This window comes from Berghia stephanieae, chromosome 6 (assembly GCF_034508935.2).
Source record: "Berghia stephanieae isolate SIO BIC M18660-M18661 chromosome 6, UCSD_Bste_1.3, whole genome shotgun sequence".
Taxonomy (NCBI): domain Eukaryota; kingdom Metazoa; phylum Mollusca; class Gastropoda; order Nudibranchia; family Aeolidiidae; genus Berghia; species Berghia stephanieae.
Window position 1 is genome coordinate 49,403,082 of NC_088365.1, and position 18,759 is coordinate 49,421,840.

Consider the following 18,759-nt stretch of genomic DNA (forward strand, 5'->3'; position numbering starts at 1 on the left):
ACGTTTTGTTTTATTTTATAACATTACCTCTCTCCTTCCTGACTATTTTCCGGATTTTCCCCGAAATGCCATACTTTAAAAAAAAACCCCAACAACTTGGGGTTTTATAATAGCGCAATATTCACTAAACGTGCTCAAACCATTTTACAAAGGGTCCCTGGTCAACAGCAACACGTAGAATGTAAGACGAAACATAACGCCTAATAATAGATATTTCAAAAACTTTTTTTCACGAAAGAGACAACACTTCTCCAAAATTCCATCCTCAGAAAAGGACCTATCAATGCAGGTCTTAGATCAGGAAGTTGACATTTCTGAGTCAAGGCAGTACTTCAGTGTGGAGTCCTGGGCCAAGGTGCTTGATTTAGTTAAGAGAAAATAGAAATGCCATGAATGGATTTGCAACATATGTCCTGATTCATGTGGGATTGTAAAAATAGATCTGAGTACGGTCTTTACGGGACTGTAAAAATAGCCACTGCTTTAATATAAACATGTTTTTATTGAGAACTGTACTGAACATTAAAAAAAAGAAAAAAGAAAAACATTAAAAAAAAATACAACAAAAAACAGAATACAAGTTTTATCAAATTCCCTTTTGGCAAAGGATCATCTTACTTACTTATCCTCTTGGTTCATTGGTGGAACATAAGGCGCCAACAAAGTTCCTCCAGGCATCTCTGTCCTGGGCCAGCCAGCTCAGCTCATTCCATGTCTTTCCAGCTTCTTTTATCTCCTCTTCGACTGTCCGCCTCCAGGTGCCCAATCATGGTGTGCCTCTCTTTCTCTTTCCCGGTGGGGACCATCTTAGTGCTGTGTGAGGCAGTCTGGACATTTTCATTCGAAGAATGTGGCCCAGCCATTTCCATCGCCTGTGCTGGACTTCATCCACAAAAAAGGATCACCTAGAAGAAACCAAATAAGTGTACCTTCACTCCAGAAAGATGCCGGCGGCTATGGGGTCTAGAGGTATGACATTCGCTTTCGGATCGGAAGGTTCTGGGTTCGAGCCTCGCTCGGCGCATAGTTGAGTCCTTTACTCACATTCTCTCACCGTAACCAGGTGTAAAATGAGTACCTGGCTGTTAACAGCGTTGTCTCTGTCCGAATAAATGGTAATATCGCCTCACAGGCGTCATGTCTCGTCCTACGTGTTAAGTTGCTGTTGGCCAGGGACCCCCTGTATAGCGCTTTGACCACGTTTTGTGGATATTGCGCTTTATAAAAGCTCAATTATTTTTTAAAATTCAATTGGAAGGGAGGACCAGCTATTTAGAGTAAATAAGACGGCATGACTTTACCACCGCCTTAGATCTTGTGAGATCGCACGGCCAAGAGCAAGAAAGAATGCTTTAGGGTAAGTGTCAGTGTAGGTTTCTCTCTCTCTCTCTCTCTCTCTCTCTCTCTCTCTCTCTCTCTCTCTCTCTCTCTCTCTCTCTCTTTCTCTCTCTCTCTCTCACACACACACACACACTCAAAACATTCTCCAGACATTATCCAATCCAAAATAGGTTAGAAGCACAGCCAAAGTGCATTAAATTGAAAAGTTAAGTAGAATTTAACCAGATAAAAGCAACGTACGAGCAATAGAATTTAAAAAAAAAAAAAAAAAGGCGGGGGGGGGGGGGGGGGGGGGATTAACGTATTGTACGGTAACGTCAAGTTTTAGTTTGCAGTGTAACAAGGGCCACAACCGCGGAAATATAAATCTGGCTATAATATTTTTGATTACTTCCCTGTTACATAAAAACGTCCAGATACGGGAAAGAAGACGAAGAAGCAGTAGAAGAGAAAAGGAAGAAGGAAAAAAAAAAATACAACCAAACTGTGACTGAGGCAATTATGTTGCTCCTTTACACTCAAACTAAGGTTTACTTCCTGGTACAGTCGAAATCTTTATGTTTTGTGGTTTTTAATCATTTTTTATTTTTGTTTTGGGACCTAGATTGATCCCGGGGTGAGTCGAGATTTTTTTCTTCTTTCTGGCACCCCTTTCCACCCAGTAGTGATTGAGTAGCTGAGTCTGTTAGACGTGGTGGAAAGTATTTTGCGATAGACTTGCGTCCTATCCAAAGGGTAGCGAGCGATTTCTATTGTCCACATCACGCTATAGAAACTGAAACCCCCCCCCCCCCCCCCCCCCCCAAAAAAAAAAATAGAGCATTTATATAGCGCAATATCCACTAAATGTGCTCAAAGCGCTTTACAAACCAGGATAAGCTCTGGCCCCATGGGTCTCATGGACTACAGAGAGAGAGAGAGAGAGAGAGAGAGAGAGAGAGATAGAGAGAGAGAGAGAGAGAGAGAGAGAGAAAGAGAGAGGACACTGCGAGTGGCCTCCAACAAGCGAAGATAAGGGAAGCAGAAAAGATAACAAGGGTGAAAATTCAGATCTGAATGACTTTTCATTCTATGTCACTGTGTCACGCTCCAGAAAAGTGAGTGGAGCAGGCACTTATGTTGATAAATTAATAACAAGACATGAAGTGAGTAGGAAAGTGCCAGAAGACAACAGAAAATAAAAACTTCGCGGCGCCTATGGGGGATCAAATCCGCGACCGTACTGATACAACTCCGCCTGGCCGGGAAGATCATGACTCTACCCTGTGAGCTATCCACGACCCCATATGTCACTCTTCACTTTGGTTTATTTTATTTTTGGGGTGATTTTATGGCAATTGCGTCACTTTTAGATTATTTCAGCGCCTGTAAAAAAGGAAGAAAATGGGATAGTAAAACGTTCTAGAATATACGATTCTTATACTCTTGCTTTTTGGAATTCCGCACGAGCTTGTGATTGGTTCAAACAGGAAACAGATGCAGATTCCCGGAGCACACAATCAAAGTACTTAGTTTGAGATCACCTAAAAGTCTCGTCCAGACACAAGCACAGATCCCCACAAAGAGGAATACACTCAAATGTTTACACTATACTATGTATACAAAACATAATATAGTGCATAACAAGAGATGATTTACAAGACAAAAAGTGTCATCTCCCGAACTCTAACTATGTATATATTTGACTGTTTCCCCTCCCAGGTAGGGTATACGGCCAGGACCTGGACAAAACCAAGTAATCTCATCCCACGACAAAGACATAAAGAAAAAAAAAACAGATATAGGGGGACAGCGACAGAGTAAGTACTTCCCTGCCAACTATGGGAGTCTAGATCTGAGGTTGAAGCAAAAAAAAGAAAAAGCAAGACAACAGGGATTGGTTTAAATCGGGAACAGAAGATTCCACGAGCAATCCATCAATGTGCCTATTTTGACAATTAACCAATCCAGACATGAGCAAATGTTCCCGATATGAAAGATACACTCACATGTTAACAAGTTATAGACTCAAAAACAAAAACGAAAACAGTACTTAACAAAGAGATGATTTACAAGGAAAAAAAAGACATCACCTCTCTAAAAAACAAAGGAACTATCCATTCAACTGCCCCCCTATTGGTTAAGGATGCCTGCCAGACCCAGGATATATAAAGAACAAAGACGAGAGCAACGTGAAAAGAGAAATTGGATAAAAGAGATAGAAGACAGCAATAATGACCTCTTCGTCCATCTTGGGAGGTGATGAGACCTCACACAGTCACTCCATTTAGTGTTTTTGTTAACTTTAAGAGTTTTACGGCGCTTGCGACACATTTAGGTCATATCAGCGCCAGTAAAAAGGAAGAAAATTGGTTAGTAAAAATTTATAGAATTACAATTAAATCACCCAGGAAAAAGTAAAACAAAGGGGAATTTGTTCAAATCGGGAGCAGATGTATATTCCAAGAGTATACTACCCTCAGTGTAGTTAGTTTGAGATCACCTAAAAGCCTCATCCCGACACAAGCACAGGCCTCTACTAGAAGGAATACTCAAATGTTTACTAATCATTTTATATGTAAAACAAAATAAAATGCAGTGCATAACAGAGAGAAGTATACATTTGACTGTTTCCCTCCCAGCCAGGGTATCTGGCCCCATCCAGGACAAAACCAAGTAATCTCATTCCAAGACAAAGACAGAAAGCATGTTGGAAAACATATATATAGGGGAAAGAAGACACAGTAAGTGCCTCCCTGACTACAATGGGAGGTCAGGAACCCCACCCAGGACAAAGCCAGAAAGCAAGTTAGAAAACAGATATAGGAGGGTAGAAGACATAGCAAGTGACCTCCCGCCCACTATGGGAGGTTAGAAAACACCACCCAGCTCACTCCATTTTGGTACCCAGATGCCATCATTTCAAATCATTAGTATCATAAAAATCAATTTCAAACAAATTCTGATGAATAATTCAATATGTATTTTGCAACAACAACAGTCAAAAATTAAACATTATGTATGTATATTTCTATAAGGTATTTTTAAGAACTAACACTATGCTTGAAGACTTTTAAAATTCACATTAATCTGGGATCAAGTTTCCATTTCATACAGAACAAGTCACATATTTGGTAGCCTTTGATACTGATTCAAACCTGAATAAAGTGTGATAATGATATGAGTAACTTGTCTCAGGGTTTTAAAAATTATAAAAAAGCCTAGGGAGAAAATTGTGAGATTTTGATGAAATTGTTTTTAGAAATTCAAGATATGGCAAATGCCCAGCCATGGACTCAAGTGCATATAAGTACCAGATTGTAACTAATTTCATTTTAAAATGTTACATCGCATCACCTTTTAAATTCTTCTTCTTATTTGATAACTAAATAAAACTATAACAGATCGCACTGACTGACAAAGAATTTCATGACAAAAATAAAAGGACGATATGGAAGAACTGGGCCTGGAGGAGGATGATGCTATGAACCGAGATGCATGGAAATGTGGCATTCATTATGGCAACCCTGCAAAATACGGGATAAGCTGAAAGGAGAAGAAGATTCACTAAAACAAATAGAACTATTATCTTTCAATCATTAAAACAAAGAGAACCATCATCTGAACTACCAAGCAAGAAACTTTATCCAGTTTCCTTCGTGATGAATGGCTTTCATTTGTTCTTGTCTATTCTGTGAGTGCTGAGAGCTCAAGTTCCGATAACTCGGTTGGTAGATCACTCGTTTCACAAGCAAAGGAACCAGTGTTGATCCCAGGTGCAGTCGATGTTTTTCACTGACCATAGTGATAGGAGGCGAAGTGGTCGAGTGGTTAAGACATTGCACTGTGTATTAAAACAAAGAGAACCATCATCTGAACTACCAAGCAAGAAACTTTATCCAGTTTCCTTCGTGATGAATGGCTTTCATTTGTTCTTGTCTATTCTGTGAGTGCTGAGAGCTCAAGTTCCGATAACTCGGTTGGTAGATCACTCGTTTCACAAGCAAAGGAACCAGTGTTGATCCCAGGTGCAGTCGATGTTTTTCACTGACCATAGTGATAGGAGGCGAAGTGGTCGAGTGGTTAAGACATTGCACTGTGACCCGGAAGGTCCCGAGTTTAAGCCCCGCTTCAGGCACTTTCATTTTTTTGCCTTGGGCAAGATTATTAACCTCCAATTTGCTCACTTGGACAACATGGGTGATTCCTGTTGACATCAGACATCTTGTTTGATGAATTATCTATATTCCTTCGTAGAATGTCAAGGCGACGACATCTTATGATGTTGTGGTGGAAGGGTATAATTTTTTTTAAAATAGTGATTGAGTGGCTGAGTCTGTTTAACTATTACTACAGACTAGCATCCTCTCCAAAGGGTAGCATGCAATTGTTTTGTCCCTTTAATGCTACAGAAACTAGTATAGACTTCAGCTCAATAGGAACTGTGGCTCTGAAGGATTGCCTATCTAAATTTTTCCAATCATCATTAACCCTAAGCAAAACTTTTCCAGAGAAGTTTGCCTCAATTGATGAATGAGAGAAGCCTTTGTCCTCAAAACTCTTGACAATTCCATTCTACAAATTAAGCGCTTCTTAGTCTGGGGAGTTGTACTGTAGACACATCCAATCGTTGTCTATAAGGAGAGTTTTTCCATTACAACAGTATTTTATTTCACCAGATAAAAGGTGCCCTTTCCCGTAACAGACGAACATTAAATTTCTTCCACTCCTGTTGCCGAATCCATAACTCTTGAGTCGAGTCCAAACATGCAAGGACGGCCCCTCCCTTCCAACTGGTCAGACTTGAATCAATGTCCTGTGAAAAGGAAAAAGGAACAATAAGAATGAGAATAAAAAAATTAGGATTTAATGCCATTTTTAACATCGTTTCATTTAGTTAGAACTCAAATAACGCTTGCATCACTTTTTAATCATGTCAGTGTCTAAGAAAAGAAATGTGGTTTATAATTCACAAAGAAATGTACAAAAATGAAAATAACAGCTTCCAAAAGATCAAAATACTAAACATGAAATGTTTCAGCCACAAAAAAACCTTCTTCAACCAATAAAAAAAAAACCCCGAGTACTAATGGTAATACTTCACGTAGAGTATTGTTTTTGTTTTTGGATGAAGAGGCAAATTGTACCAAATACTTGTTAAAGTGAACAACAACACCATTTTCACATCTCTCATTCGTCTTTAGTGTTTCAATCATTGAGCTTTTTGAGCTTTTTTTATATAGCGCAATATCCACTAAACATGCTCAAAGCGCTTTACAAGGGGTCCCTGGCCAACAGCAACATTTAACATGTAGGATGGGACATGACGCATTTTAGACGATATAACAATTTTTTTTCGGACAGAGACAACACAGTTAAATGCCAGGTTCTCATTTTACACCTGAGTAGTGAGAGAATGTGAGTAAAGAGCCTTCTCCAAGAACTCAACTATGCAATGAGCGAAGCTCAAACCTAGGATCTTCCGATCTGAAAGCGAGTGTCATACCACTAGACCACATACCCGCAATCATTGTCTTTTGCTGATAAAGGGGAAACCCCGAAACATCCACACTATCTGCCTTTGTTGATGAAAATGAAGCTTCAATTCCATTTCCAATTGTTATTTATTTCTTTGAGTTTCAAGCAGCAACATTTTCATTAATCATCAAATGAGTATTAGATGTATTTCTAAATCTGGCTTAGTCATTTGATGAAAAGAAAAAGGCGTAAAAGGTTGCACTTATGTTGCAAATGCCTGTATCCTATTATTCCAGTGTTTCCATACCTTTGGTTTTGCTATAATGTCCATGGACTCAAGCGTCTGCCTCATGTGAACTGGCATTGACATCCACACTTGGTACTGCAACCACGTGACTGCCCCATCAAACTGGAACCCTCCACCGACAACCAAGATACAGCTGTACAGCTTACGTCTCAACTCTTCCGAATCTGTGTTTTTAGAAATTTGGGATATACTCTTAGAAACATGGAATTTATGAATGAAATTGCAGAAATAAAGTGCAAGAGTAAATACAAACAATTTGTGGAATAGTAATGGAACGACGTAATTGTCCCAAAGTTGCTACATAATGTGACTCACATGCATTGATAATAAAAATAATCAAAGGAGTAAAATAATTTTTTTAAAAATAGTAGTCCTTCAGAGCCATTAGACCAGAGGAGCCTGAATTTATCCTGGTTTCTATGGTGTGAAATGGACAATGGCAATTGTTTGCTACTCTTTGGATAGGATGCCAGCCTATAACAAAGTACTTTCCACTAGATCTAAAAGACCCAGCTACCACTGCTGGGTGGACAAGGGGGTCATCTGGGAGCGATCTAGATGTTTTCATGTGCTCTACCACTGAGCTATCAGGATCCCCTCATCAACAAAAAATAAATAAAAATAAATAAATAAATAAACCATCAGAAAAAAAATCAGATATAAGACAAAATAACATTCAATTTAAAAGAACAAACGAACTTCTGGTTGTTTTGACTCTTTGAGCTTCATTTAGTGACAAGGCTTTCTCTTGTTTCATCATCAAATTAGTAAAATATCCATAATTGTCTGTCCAGTGAAACTTTGTTTTCATCCAGGAAACCAAATTGCTCTCTTAGCTTATTTATGATGTTACTTTTATCATAATGGAGTGGGGATGGGGGTGAGTCCCAATAACTCAGTTCACAAACAAAAGGACCAAGATCGATCCAGGATGCAGTCAAGATTTTTTTCTGAGCCCTCTGTCCATCCACCAGAAAATGCAGACACAGACAATATTGATTTCATTGCTAGAAAAGGTCTCAATGTGAAAGTCATACAAGAAGCATTAGACAAACACAATCTTTCCGTAAATGTTGATAAAACTGACATTACGAAACTTGACAAAGTCAAACAAGATTGGAAAAAGACATAAATTATGGGATCATGAATTGGAGACAAAGAAGACATAGAAAGTCGAAAACATCTGTCGGCAGATGCTCTCAATAAGCTGACACACGTATGGCTTAGAAACAACAAGCTGAAAAGAAAAACAAAAATAAATCTATATAAGAACCTTGTTAAATCAGTACTTATTTACAACTGTGGAACTAACAAAAAGCGAAGAAGATAAATTAGATGCTTTCCATAGGAAACAGCTCAGGAGAATTCTAAATATCCACTATCCAACCAAAATAAGTAACAAATTGCTGTACATGAAATGCGAAGAAACAACATATCGATTCAAATTTTGCAAACAAGATGGAAACTATTTGGACATATATTAAGGAAAAGACAGAAATATTCCAGCAAATCAGGCAATGGCATTATTTTTTACACCAAGAGGACATAACAAACACAAAGGCAGACCCACAACCAACCATATACACTACGATAAATAAATACCTCCAGAGCCTCAATGACACTTAAAACTGAGATACAAAAAGGATTTAGAATACCTGAGATTAGTGGAAAGAACTCACTCAACAAATCAGAGAAGCTGCTAAAGCGTCCAAGTCCGCAATTTAGGACGTAATCGGCAATAAGTCAAGTAAGTGAGCAAACTGGGGGTTAATAATCATCCCAAAAAACAAAAATTAACCTGAATTGGGGCTTGACCCTGAGAGCTTACAATCTTACAACTTTTCAGACAATTGGTCATATATAAAGCCACCATTACTTTATTTTATTACAAAGGTATCTTTCAATTTAATGCAGACATGTCGTAGAATTAAATCTGAATTGCTGGTTAGGTGATCTACACATTGACCAATATGATTCATAGCATTCATAATAAATCATTTGTTCATACATGACTTCGGTAAATTTAGTAACATGATTATAAAATCCAGACCCAACACTATTCCATAGTACACAACCAAAGATTTTAACTGACAGAGAACAAACTCAAAGGACCAAAAAAAAAAAACAAAAAAAAAAACAAACCATTGACAAAAGGTCAAATAAAAAAAATTCCAAAGAAAAAAACAAAAACTGACGGATCTCGATAACAAAATTCTGATTTGATACAGTTTCTTTATATGTGACTCTTCGAAGTTCACATTGCACTGCGTGGCATTTTCCCCTCTGAGCGGTATTTCAGTGCTAGGTCAACCTGACCACATTAGTGGGGTCAGCCCATGGGTGTAACAGGTAGCGGTCAGGGGGAATCTGTGATGCCGCTGATGGTAATTAATTGTTGCAATATTTCATGGTATTGCTCAGTTGCTAACACAAATATGAAAATTGTTCCCTCACCACAAGCAAAGCAAAGGTTTCTTTCATCATATGCCATGGTTGATAATAATGTATCCTCTTAAGACTGCTCCTAAGAGAGGTGTCAATTTAGTGGTTTTTGAGCTATCAATGAAATTAATTTGTTGTAATTTGCATATCAATAATTTAATTCCCAGCGGCAGAAAATGATTGAAACAAGCATCATTATAAAGTAAAATTGATGATCTTGACACATGCCAAGTTTTGTTGTCCGGGCAGTAAAACCTTAAAAGATATGAATTTTTTATTGAAATTTCATATTTGGCATGACTTGGTGATATCCTTATTTTCTCTCCCATAGTATTCCATGCCATGAATTATGTCCAAATATCAGTTTAGGAATAAAATATAAACCATTAGACGAAAATAATACTAATATTATTTTTTAAGCATTTAACTGATTTAAATATTATGAGTTTTGGGCACATTTGAAAGCCAACTTTTTAATGGCTTGATAACTTTTTTCTATACTTAAATCCCTTACGATTCAAGTCAAATTTGTTTTGTTTTTTTATGACTGTTAGGCAGTATAGTTTGAAGATGTATACGGTACTGCTTTTGTGTGGTTGTCTCAGGAAATGCCGACTTTATAGTGTCATATAGGTGTCAATGTTTAGGGTATTCTTGCATGTTGAATAAGTAATATAATGTAAGGTCAAGTTCTCCTTTTGTGCACAAGTGAATGTGTTAACTTTTTATAGACTGAAGCGTCCAGATATATATGGCAGTGATATCCCAAAAATTAAATAAATGATCTTGCTGTGGTATGCCTGTGGTGTTATACTGATTTGACTCTGATTGTTATTCAGTTGTTTTATCTCTAAATTTGACTGACTGGAGTTCAATGGTAAATCAGATGACTTTATAAGACAATGACTAAATGTGTATTCTTGAAGGAAAGGAGATGATTCTATATAACCTGTATCGACAGTGTGTTCGTTTTGAATGTAGTTGGTCAATAAGGAGAAAAAGGTTAATACTTGGAATAAACTATATGCTCTCATAATTTTGAATCCTCTTTTGTCCACATACTATGTCCGTCTGTTTGAGCAAATCATCTAATTTAACAGTACCAGTGGTTAGTGTTAGTTGTAATTGATGATTGTTACTGCAATATTTGTAGCATGTCCAGTAACCTTGTTGGGTGATTGATTTTTTTCTTGTATAGAAGTCATACTTTATAGGCAGATTGATAGTAAATTGAGATATTGACATCATACACAATATTGGTTTTTAGTCTTTACTGGACAATAAAATATTATCTTTATGAGTTATTTTACCACATAAAGACATAAATCATATCAGTTCACTGTTATGATCAACACAACTGTTTGAGAGGAACGGAATTGGTAAAAACAATATACAGAACTTACTAAACCATGAATAAATCAAGAAAATCAACTGCCAATATGATAATATTGCACAGGAACATAGATGCATATATGTACTTTTTATATTTATTAAAATTCTTGAGATACTGCCGCTGAGTTTTGAATGACAAATTTTTTATTTAAGTGCACCATAATTTACAAGCACTTAAAATTAGATCAACAATTTGTGATATTCAAAGAAAACTATTAACCACAAGAATGTCAAATGTTCACTGATGTTTAGAAAGACAACTGATTTTTAAAATTAAAATAATGAAGTGAAAGAGTCTGTTATTGTTTTCCCGCTATACTGACATATTATAAGACCATAAATATCCATAATTTCCCCCATTGGACACGGCACTGCCTGATACCAGTTGAACTCCAATGACCTCATGCAGGTAGCGAGCAGGAAGGGTTATTGGTCCCTTGGGAGTTCCAACTGAAATAGCGCTGATTCCACACAGTGATTGTCACACCTGTTATGGAAAAGAAAACCTACCACATTTCTCAATGCAATGGATGACGGCTTCGTCTATTCCCATCAATTGTAAGTCATTCTCATCTTCAATATCATCATCCTCCTCTTCTTCTGCTCTTCTGTTCGCTTTAAGATTTTCTATTCAAAAATTTAAAAAGGCGTGTGTGAAGATAGGGTGGTGGTGGTGGGGGAGGGGGAATTAAAAAGCTGTAATAAAATAAATGTTAAAGGATTCTTCCCCCCCCCCCCCCCCCCCCCCCCCCCCCCCCCCCCCCCCCCCCCCCTTTAGACAATATTTGTAAGGGCTATCAATTATCTATTCATTAATCATTTCTCCAAAACAACTGGCACACAGCATGATGACAATAATAAATACTGTTGTTGCAATGCAGGTTTTTGTTGGGTTTTTTTTATTATTAAATTATTTATCAGCCTATGCTTGGGTTTTCAAGCAACATTTTAAATGCTGCATTAAAACAGTTCACTAAAAAAAAAAGGCCATTTTAAATGCAATTAATTGATAACAAAATAGATCAGTTTTTAAAATTCATCATTTTACTGGGCGTTGGTCTGTAAAAAGAGTAAATAGCCAAAGCCTTACAATCCAAAGGCAAAGAGAAAATTCTCTGGTGTTTATACAATCCCTTTAATCCGTGTTTAACAATTTTATGACTATATCACCAGATTGGCCATTTTAAAGCAATATTAACTAAATGTTTTTGTTTGTTTGTTTGTTTTTAAGGGTTTTACAGCCCTTGCAACACATTTAGGACATTTCAGCGCCGGTGAAAAGGAATAAAATGGGATTGTGAAAAGATTCTAGAATCACAATTAAAAGGACATGAGAAAACGTAAGACAAATGGGAATGGTTCAAATAGGGAATGGATATACCAAGAGTAAAACCATCAATGTACTTATTTTGAGATTACCTAAAAGTCTCATCCTGACACCAACGCAGGATTCCACCTAGAGGAATACATTCAAATGTTTACAAAATATATCTAAAACAGAAAACATAACTAACAATACATAACAGAGAGATGATTTACAAGGAAAAAAATATGATCTCTCAAAACTGACACTAAACATTTGACTGTTTGCCTCTCAGCTAACAACTCTAGCAAGGGCCAGGACAAAACCAAGTAATCTCATTCCAAGACAAAGACATAATGCAACTCGGAAAACAGATATAGGGGAAAGAAGACACAAAGTAACCTCCTGTGCACCATGAGAGGTCAAAGACCTCACCCAGCTTAATGTTTTTAAAATGCTAACAAATTAATTTGAACAATGGGTCCTACTAATTGCTGTCCAGCGGCCTAGGGAAGCTGTCCAGAGGTCATCTAAAGCATTCTTAAGCCATCCGGAGACCCTCAGAGCTATACGAAGCTTTTCAGAAGTCTTCCGAAATGGAGGCCTTCCTAAAGTTCCTGGTGCTGCTCCGGACAGCTCCGTACAGCTCTGAGGGCCTCCGGATGGCTTGAGAATGCTTTAGATGACCTCCGGACGGCAATTAGTATGAATACTAATTGCCGTCTGGAGCAGAACGAGGAGCTTTTGGAAGGCTTCCCTTTCTGACAACTTCTGGAAAGTGAGAATGCTTTAGATGACCTCTGGTCGGCATCCCTAGGCCGCCGGACAGCTCAAAACGGCAATTAGTAGGACTGTGAACAATAGATAATGCAGTAATTTTTAATTGAAAGGGGTTTTTCTGAATCTTACCTGTATTCGCCAAGACATCAGGGACATCGTTTGAATCCTCGTCTAGTTGTGCATTTGATAAGTCATCCAGCTGACTGAGGTTTTGGTCTGTCATGTCCCTGGACATGTCAGCATTGTCCTTCTTTGAGCCAGCCAAGCGTCCAACCTGATTCAATACAACAAAAACATCCCAAAATGTTAAGCTATATTGTACGGTTATGTGGTCTTGTGGTATGACACTCGCTTTTGGATCGGAAGGTCCTGGGTTCGAGCATCGCTCGGCACATAGATGAGTCCTCGGAAAAGGCTCTTTACTCACATTCTCTCACCATACTCTAGTGTAAAATGAGTACCTGGCCGTTAACTGTTTTGTCTGTCGGAAAATAATTGCCTAACAGGCGTCATGTCTCGTTCTATATGTTACATATTGCTGTTGGTCAGGGACCCTTTGTAAAGTACTTTGAGCATATTTAGTGGATATTTCCCTATATAAAAGCTTTTTTGCTTGTTTTTTTTTTTAAGCTTTGACCGATCACAATCTGACATTTAAAAAAATCAAAACCAACAAACAAACAAAAAAAATCAATTTAAAAAAAATAGTTCTTCAGAGTTCTGAGACTCCTAAACATGGAGTTTATCCCTATTTCTGTTGCGTTTAATGGATAATGGCAGTTGCTTGCTACCTTTTAGATAGTACAGTAATCTGTTGCAAAGTGCTTCCAAACAGATCAACTAGATCCGCCTAACCTAAAAGGAGGTCAGAAAAAAATCTGGTCTAACCCCAGGATAAACTTCAGTCCAGTTGAATAGATTGTCATTTAAAAAAAAAAAAAGAAAGAAACAAACCGATGTGAAACTGATTTAAAAAATAGTTTAAGGTCATCAACAAAATGAAATGACAAAAATCAAATGGCATTTTGAAAATCAGTGAAAATGCTGATTTCCTCTCACAAGATGATAATTTTAAACAGTTTGAAGTGAAGGCATTAATGACAGTGTTAGGCACAATTATGCACTATTTAGAATAAATTAAAATACCAAGCATATTATTTTACAATTTGTTTTCTAAATAATGAGAAGTAGTTGTTGTTTGTATAATCTATGATGAAATAAAATATTTTTTAAAAACTATTTGAGACAAAGAGAATATCAAAAACTTAACACAATCCTTGTTAGCAAAATTTGTCATAAGGGGTAGGTTGAGGGAGAAGAACTGATAAAAAAAAGACAAATTTCCCCTATGGGATGAACAAAGGGAATTTTATTTATGCTATTTATTATTTTTAATTATTCATTACTCACAATATATTGCCTGGCCGTCCTCCTGAGATAGTCTTCATCATGGGGGTCATCGGGGTCCCCTTCAAACCTTGCCTGCGTTCTGATAAGATGGTCCCCAACTAAACCAAGGGCTGTGGGCCGGAAAAGGGCCATTGGAGCCAATATGGGTTCGTCCCCCAGCCTGATGTTGTAGTGCAAGGTTGGCTGATTGGGCTTCATGATCTCCAGACTGTGCTGGCTTATTCCAAATTGATCCTGGTTCAGGTGGCACACAGTCTCCTTGAGTGCCTGCATTTGTATGACATCAGTAGGCATTTTCAGGTTGAGTTCGGGTAAGCCAATGCCACATCTTGCAAGGAGGGAATGGAACAGTCGACTGACGTCACCTCCACCATATTCCATTGTCACTCTGTGCAGATTTTATTTTTTTTTAAAAAGGTAAAGGAAACATTTGTATAGTACATGCTAGGTTCTAGCACACCAAATTCCAACAGGTTCTGCAGTATGACACATTAGTGCTGAATGACCGAAAGATATTTACATAAGTCTTTACCTCCTATGAGCATCGAATTTCGACACACTTGGATTCTAGCACGCCTTATTGCTTCTCTCAAGAGGTGCTAAAATCCAGGTAGTACTTTATAACACATTTTAAAAAGTTGATACTGTGAAAAAAAAAAAAGAGCTACGAACATAACAAAAATAGATCACCCTTATTCCTTGAAGTCAGAGAGCAAGAATAATGGAAAATTTTGGCAAGTTGAGCCATGGACAAAATTTGGGGAAATAAAAAAAAGAAGAAAAAAAAAACCCCCAAAAAACATGCGATCGAGAAACATTAGAGACTAAAACAGGCAGGGAGTCTATAGAGACTAATAAATAAAGTATTGTCAACATTAATCTATCAAGAGGTAACAGACAAAATAATATATCTGCTTTAAACATTTTAATAGCATTTCAAAAGCACAAGTGCAAGTTATATGAGCATCTTATGAAAATAAGAATAAAATGCAGATTATATTTCTATTCTCTATTAAATATTCTTGATTTACGTGTCGAAATGTGATTAAAATTGGGGGTCCCGATGGCTCAGTTGGTAGACCACTCGCTTCACAATCAAAAATATCAAGATCAATCACAGGTGAAGATTTTTTTTCTGACCTCACATGTCCATCCAGTGATTGAGTAGCTAAATTTGTTACAACTGGTGGAAAGTACTTTGTGATAGACTAACAACCTATCCAAAGGGTAGCAAGTAATTGCTATTGTGCTGGATAAATTCCAGTTCCATAGGTCTAATGGCTCTGAAGGACAACTACTTTTAAGTGATTAAGTAGTATTATTTATTTAATGTTATTGATATAATGCTTGTAAGAACTAAAATGTTGTGAATAAAATGTATTTTTAAACAGCAACACAAAAATACTGTTAAAATTCTTTATTCCTTGAGGGTTCAAAAATCAATCATTCTTTCAAATAAAATTTTAAAAATTTATACCGACTCCCTCTGTGAGAGATACCGTCCTCCACACAACTAATGCTGGTTTTCTGGTCCCCCACGTCAACCACACAAGCCACTGTGATGCCAGACCCATATGTTGCACATACAGACTCCTGAAGAAAAACAAAAAGATGCTATTATTTAGGAGCTCTATAGGGAGAAACCAACGTGCACGTATTTGCCGGTCTGATAACAGAATGCAATTATGGGCCTGATTTAATATTGTTTCAATGGACGATATTTTGCACTGGTTTGAGAGTATTTCCATTACAACAATGAGCCCATAACAATTTGGGCTAGCAGACCTGCACATAAGTACATGTTGGGAGAAACTCTTGGTTTTGTCTACTGAGGTAAACCCACAAAAATCAGAAAAAATTAGGTGACATTTCTAACATTTATCGTTGAATATATTTCCCCAAGTTGAATTCCAACCCATGACAGAACATAATAAATTCCCTTATCCATCTCTTTTCACTCCAATATTTTTCTTACCCATTGTACAACATTCATGTAATTATTTTATTCCATATCTCTTTAAGTAGGGATATACACTCAAACAAATTCTTTACATTCCAAAACCAGCTTTACTATTCGTCTATATTGCACTATATTTAGCTATTCAAATTAAAGTTGATTGAAGCATTACAAAAACTTATTGGTCTTGTGCTTTAGTTTCTTCCTTAATTCTAATATTTCTATTGTAGTATTTAGGTCTGCATAAAAAAAATCAAATCTGCGAACTTTTGATATTTTGGTTCATTTCAAGTGACCGAATCATAATATTTTTGTGTGGCAAGGGTATTATTATAAACCAGATTTTGTTTAGCTTTTTATCTTAGTACAATAATGTCAATATAGCAAAGCTGGATATAAACTTTCCGAAAAATGAAGGAAAAAAAAAAAAGGACAGTGACTAAATTACACACATTTCATAAGAATAAAAAAGTATGTTAAACGAACGTGGGTAGCTCATACGGTAGAGTCACAATCTCCCCGACCAGGTGGAGTTGTCGTACCAGTAAGGTCACGGGTTCGAGCCCCCATCGCCGTCGTGACGTTTTTATTCTCTGTTGTCTTCTGGCACTTTCCTATTCACTTCATTTCTTGTTATTATCAATATAAGTGCCTGCTCCACTCACTTTTCTGAATTGAACGAACTTTGACTTACTTGATGTAGAATAGCTGCTCCAAACCCGAGTGAGTTCAACAAGAGGTTGACCAGTGCTTTGACATGTTTGTGATTGTAGACGTCGGGAATGAGGAGAACAGCTCTGTAATGCTGGAAGGAACAAGATGAAAGACATGATAGCAAAATAAATCTAAAAGGGGAACTTTCTGGAATTTTCCTTCGCAATCTTTCATTTGTGACCCAACTTGTCTAAACAGTGTTTAGTCAAAGTTTTACATAAGGGGATCCCAATAGATCAGTTGGTAGAACACTCGATTCACACACAAAGGGGCCAAGCTCAATCCTGGTTGCAGTCGAGATTTTTTTCCAACCCCTCTGTCCACCCAGCAGAAAATGGGTAGCTGGATCTATTAGTCTGGTGGAAAGTACTTTGTGATAGAGTAGCGTCCAAAGAGTAACTGCTATTGTCCATTTCACACTATAGAAACTTGGATAAACTCCGGCTCCATTGGCCTTATGTCTCTGAGGGACTGAAGAAGCAACAGATTAGAATTTTCCCTGGAACTCTGATTTTTTTTTTTTTTAAATTTTTACAAAATTTAAACCTCATAAATAAAATAAAGTTAAAATCTGCAAATATATGCATCCATTTGCAATATAGATAATCTACACAAACGTCGCGTGCATTTAATAATTAATACTTCTTTCAATATACATACTAAAACATAGTTAAACTCTAACTCCATCAGAATTTTGACTTTTAAATAACTGAGTTGTTTTTTTTTACTCTTTCAAATAACAACTAGCAAAAATATCTACAGAGCTCCTTGGAATCAATATTAATCTCTATAACAATGGAACTTTGACTCAAACAAGGAGTGATCTAAACTAAAAGAAAAATCCTGTTTTTCATTTTTCCTATTTAAACCGAGTAACCTACTCATGAAGACTTGTAATTTACTGAACTATAGCCTTGAGTAATAACGACTCCATTGCATCAAAGTTCCATTTCACTACATACAAGATAACATTGTAGTCCTCACTGGATCTTATCCCGGTTTCTACAGCATAAAATGGACAACAGAAATTGCTTGCTATGCTTTGGCTAGGACTAGTGTATCGCAAAGTATTTTCTGCCAGATATAACAGACCCAGCTACCCAATCACAGCTGGATGGACAGGAGGGGACAGAAAGTATGTAAAGAGAGTGCTCTTCCTACTGATGGACTGCCTAACAAAACTTGTTAAAGATATCTGTGACAAGACCATGACAAATTATTTCTTGAGATTATATATTGGCTGTCATTACCCCCAGACACTTGTCCGGGGATAACGAAAATTGGTTATCCCCAGACACCTGTCTGGGGATAACCAAATTTCGTTATCCCCAGACACATATTTGCAACTCTGCTCTTTTAAACAATTATCCACATTCCAGAATATGGAATGTTTCCGAATGCACATAGAAATAAGGAAAGTTAATAAAATATCTATAAAAACATAAAATTAACCAACATTAAATCAGTTGTTACTACATATACACAATATGCATCGACTTCGAAGTGGGTGTCATGGCCGAATGGTTTAGTCGTCTGCCCTGGAAGTTTTACCAGAATCGACGTTGTGGGTTCGAATCCTGGTTCCGCCACTTTTTTAAAAAAAATTCCGTCTTCTTTTTACAGAACGTTGCAAGGGATAAATGTCCCATCCTTTCC

General features: G+C 37.2%; 1 protein-coding gene across 4 annotated transcripts in view; it reads right to left on the reverse strand.

Moving 5' to 3' along the window:
* Window positions 1–4,283: 4,283 nt before the first annotated feature.
* Window positions 4,284–18,759, reverse strand: part of LOC144975196 (actin-related protein 8-like) — a 407,315-nt gene continuing 392,839 nt past the window's right edge. For all 4 annotated transcript variants that reach the window (XM_078919028.1, XM_078919027.1, XM_078919026.1 and 1 more), the window contains 7 exons: window positions 17,084–17,194; window positions 15,910–16,025; window positions 14,433–14,820; window positions 13,152–13,296; window positions 11,450–11,566; window positions 7,106–7,269; window positions 4,284–6,136 (listed from right to left, as the gene is read on the reverse strand). In XM_078919028.1, coding sequence (XP_078775154.1) covers window positions 5,993–6,136; window positions 7,106–7,269; window positions 11,450–11,566; window positions 13,152–13,296; window positions 14,433–14,820; window positions 15,910–16,025; window positions 17,084–17,194 — 1,185 coding nt within the window. In that variant the 3' untranslated portion in view covers window positions 4,284–5,992. The remainder of the gene's footprint in view (window positions 6,137–7,105; window positions 7,270–11,449; window positions 11,567–13,151; window positions 13,297–14,432; window positions 14,821–15,909; window positions 16,026–17,083; window positions 17,195–18,759) is intronic.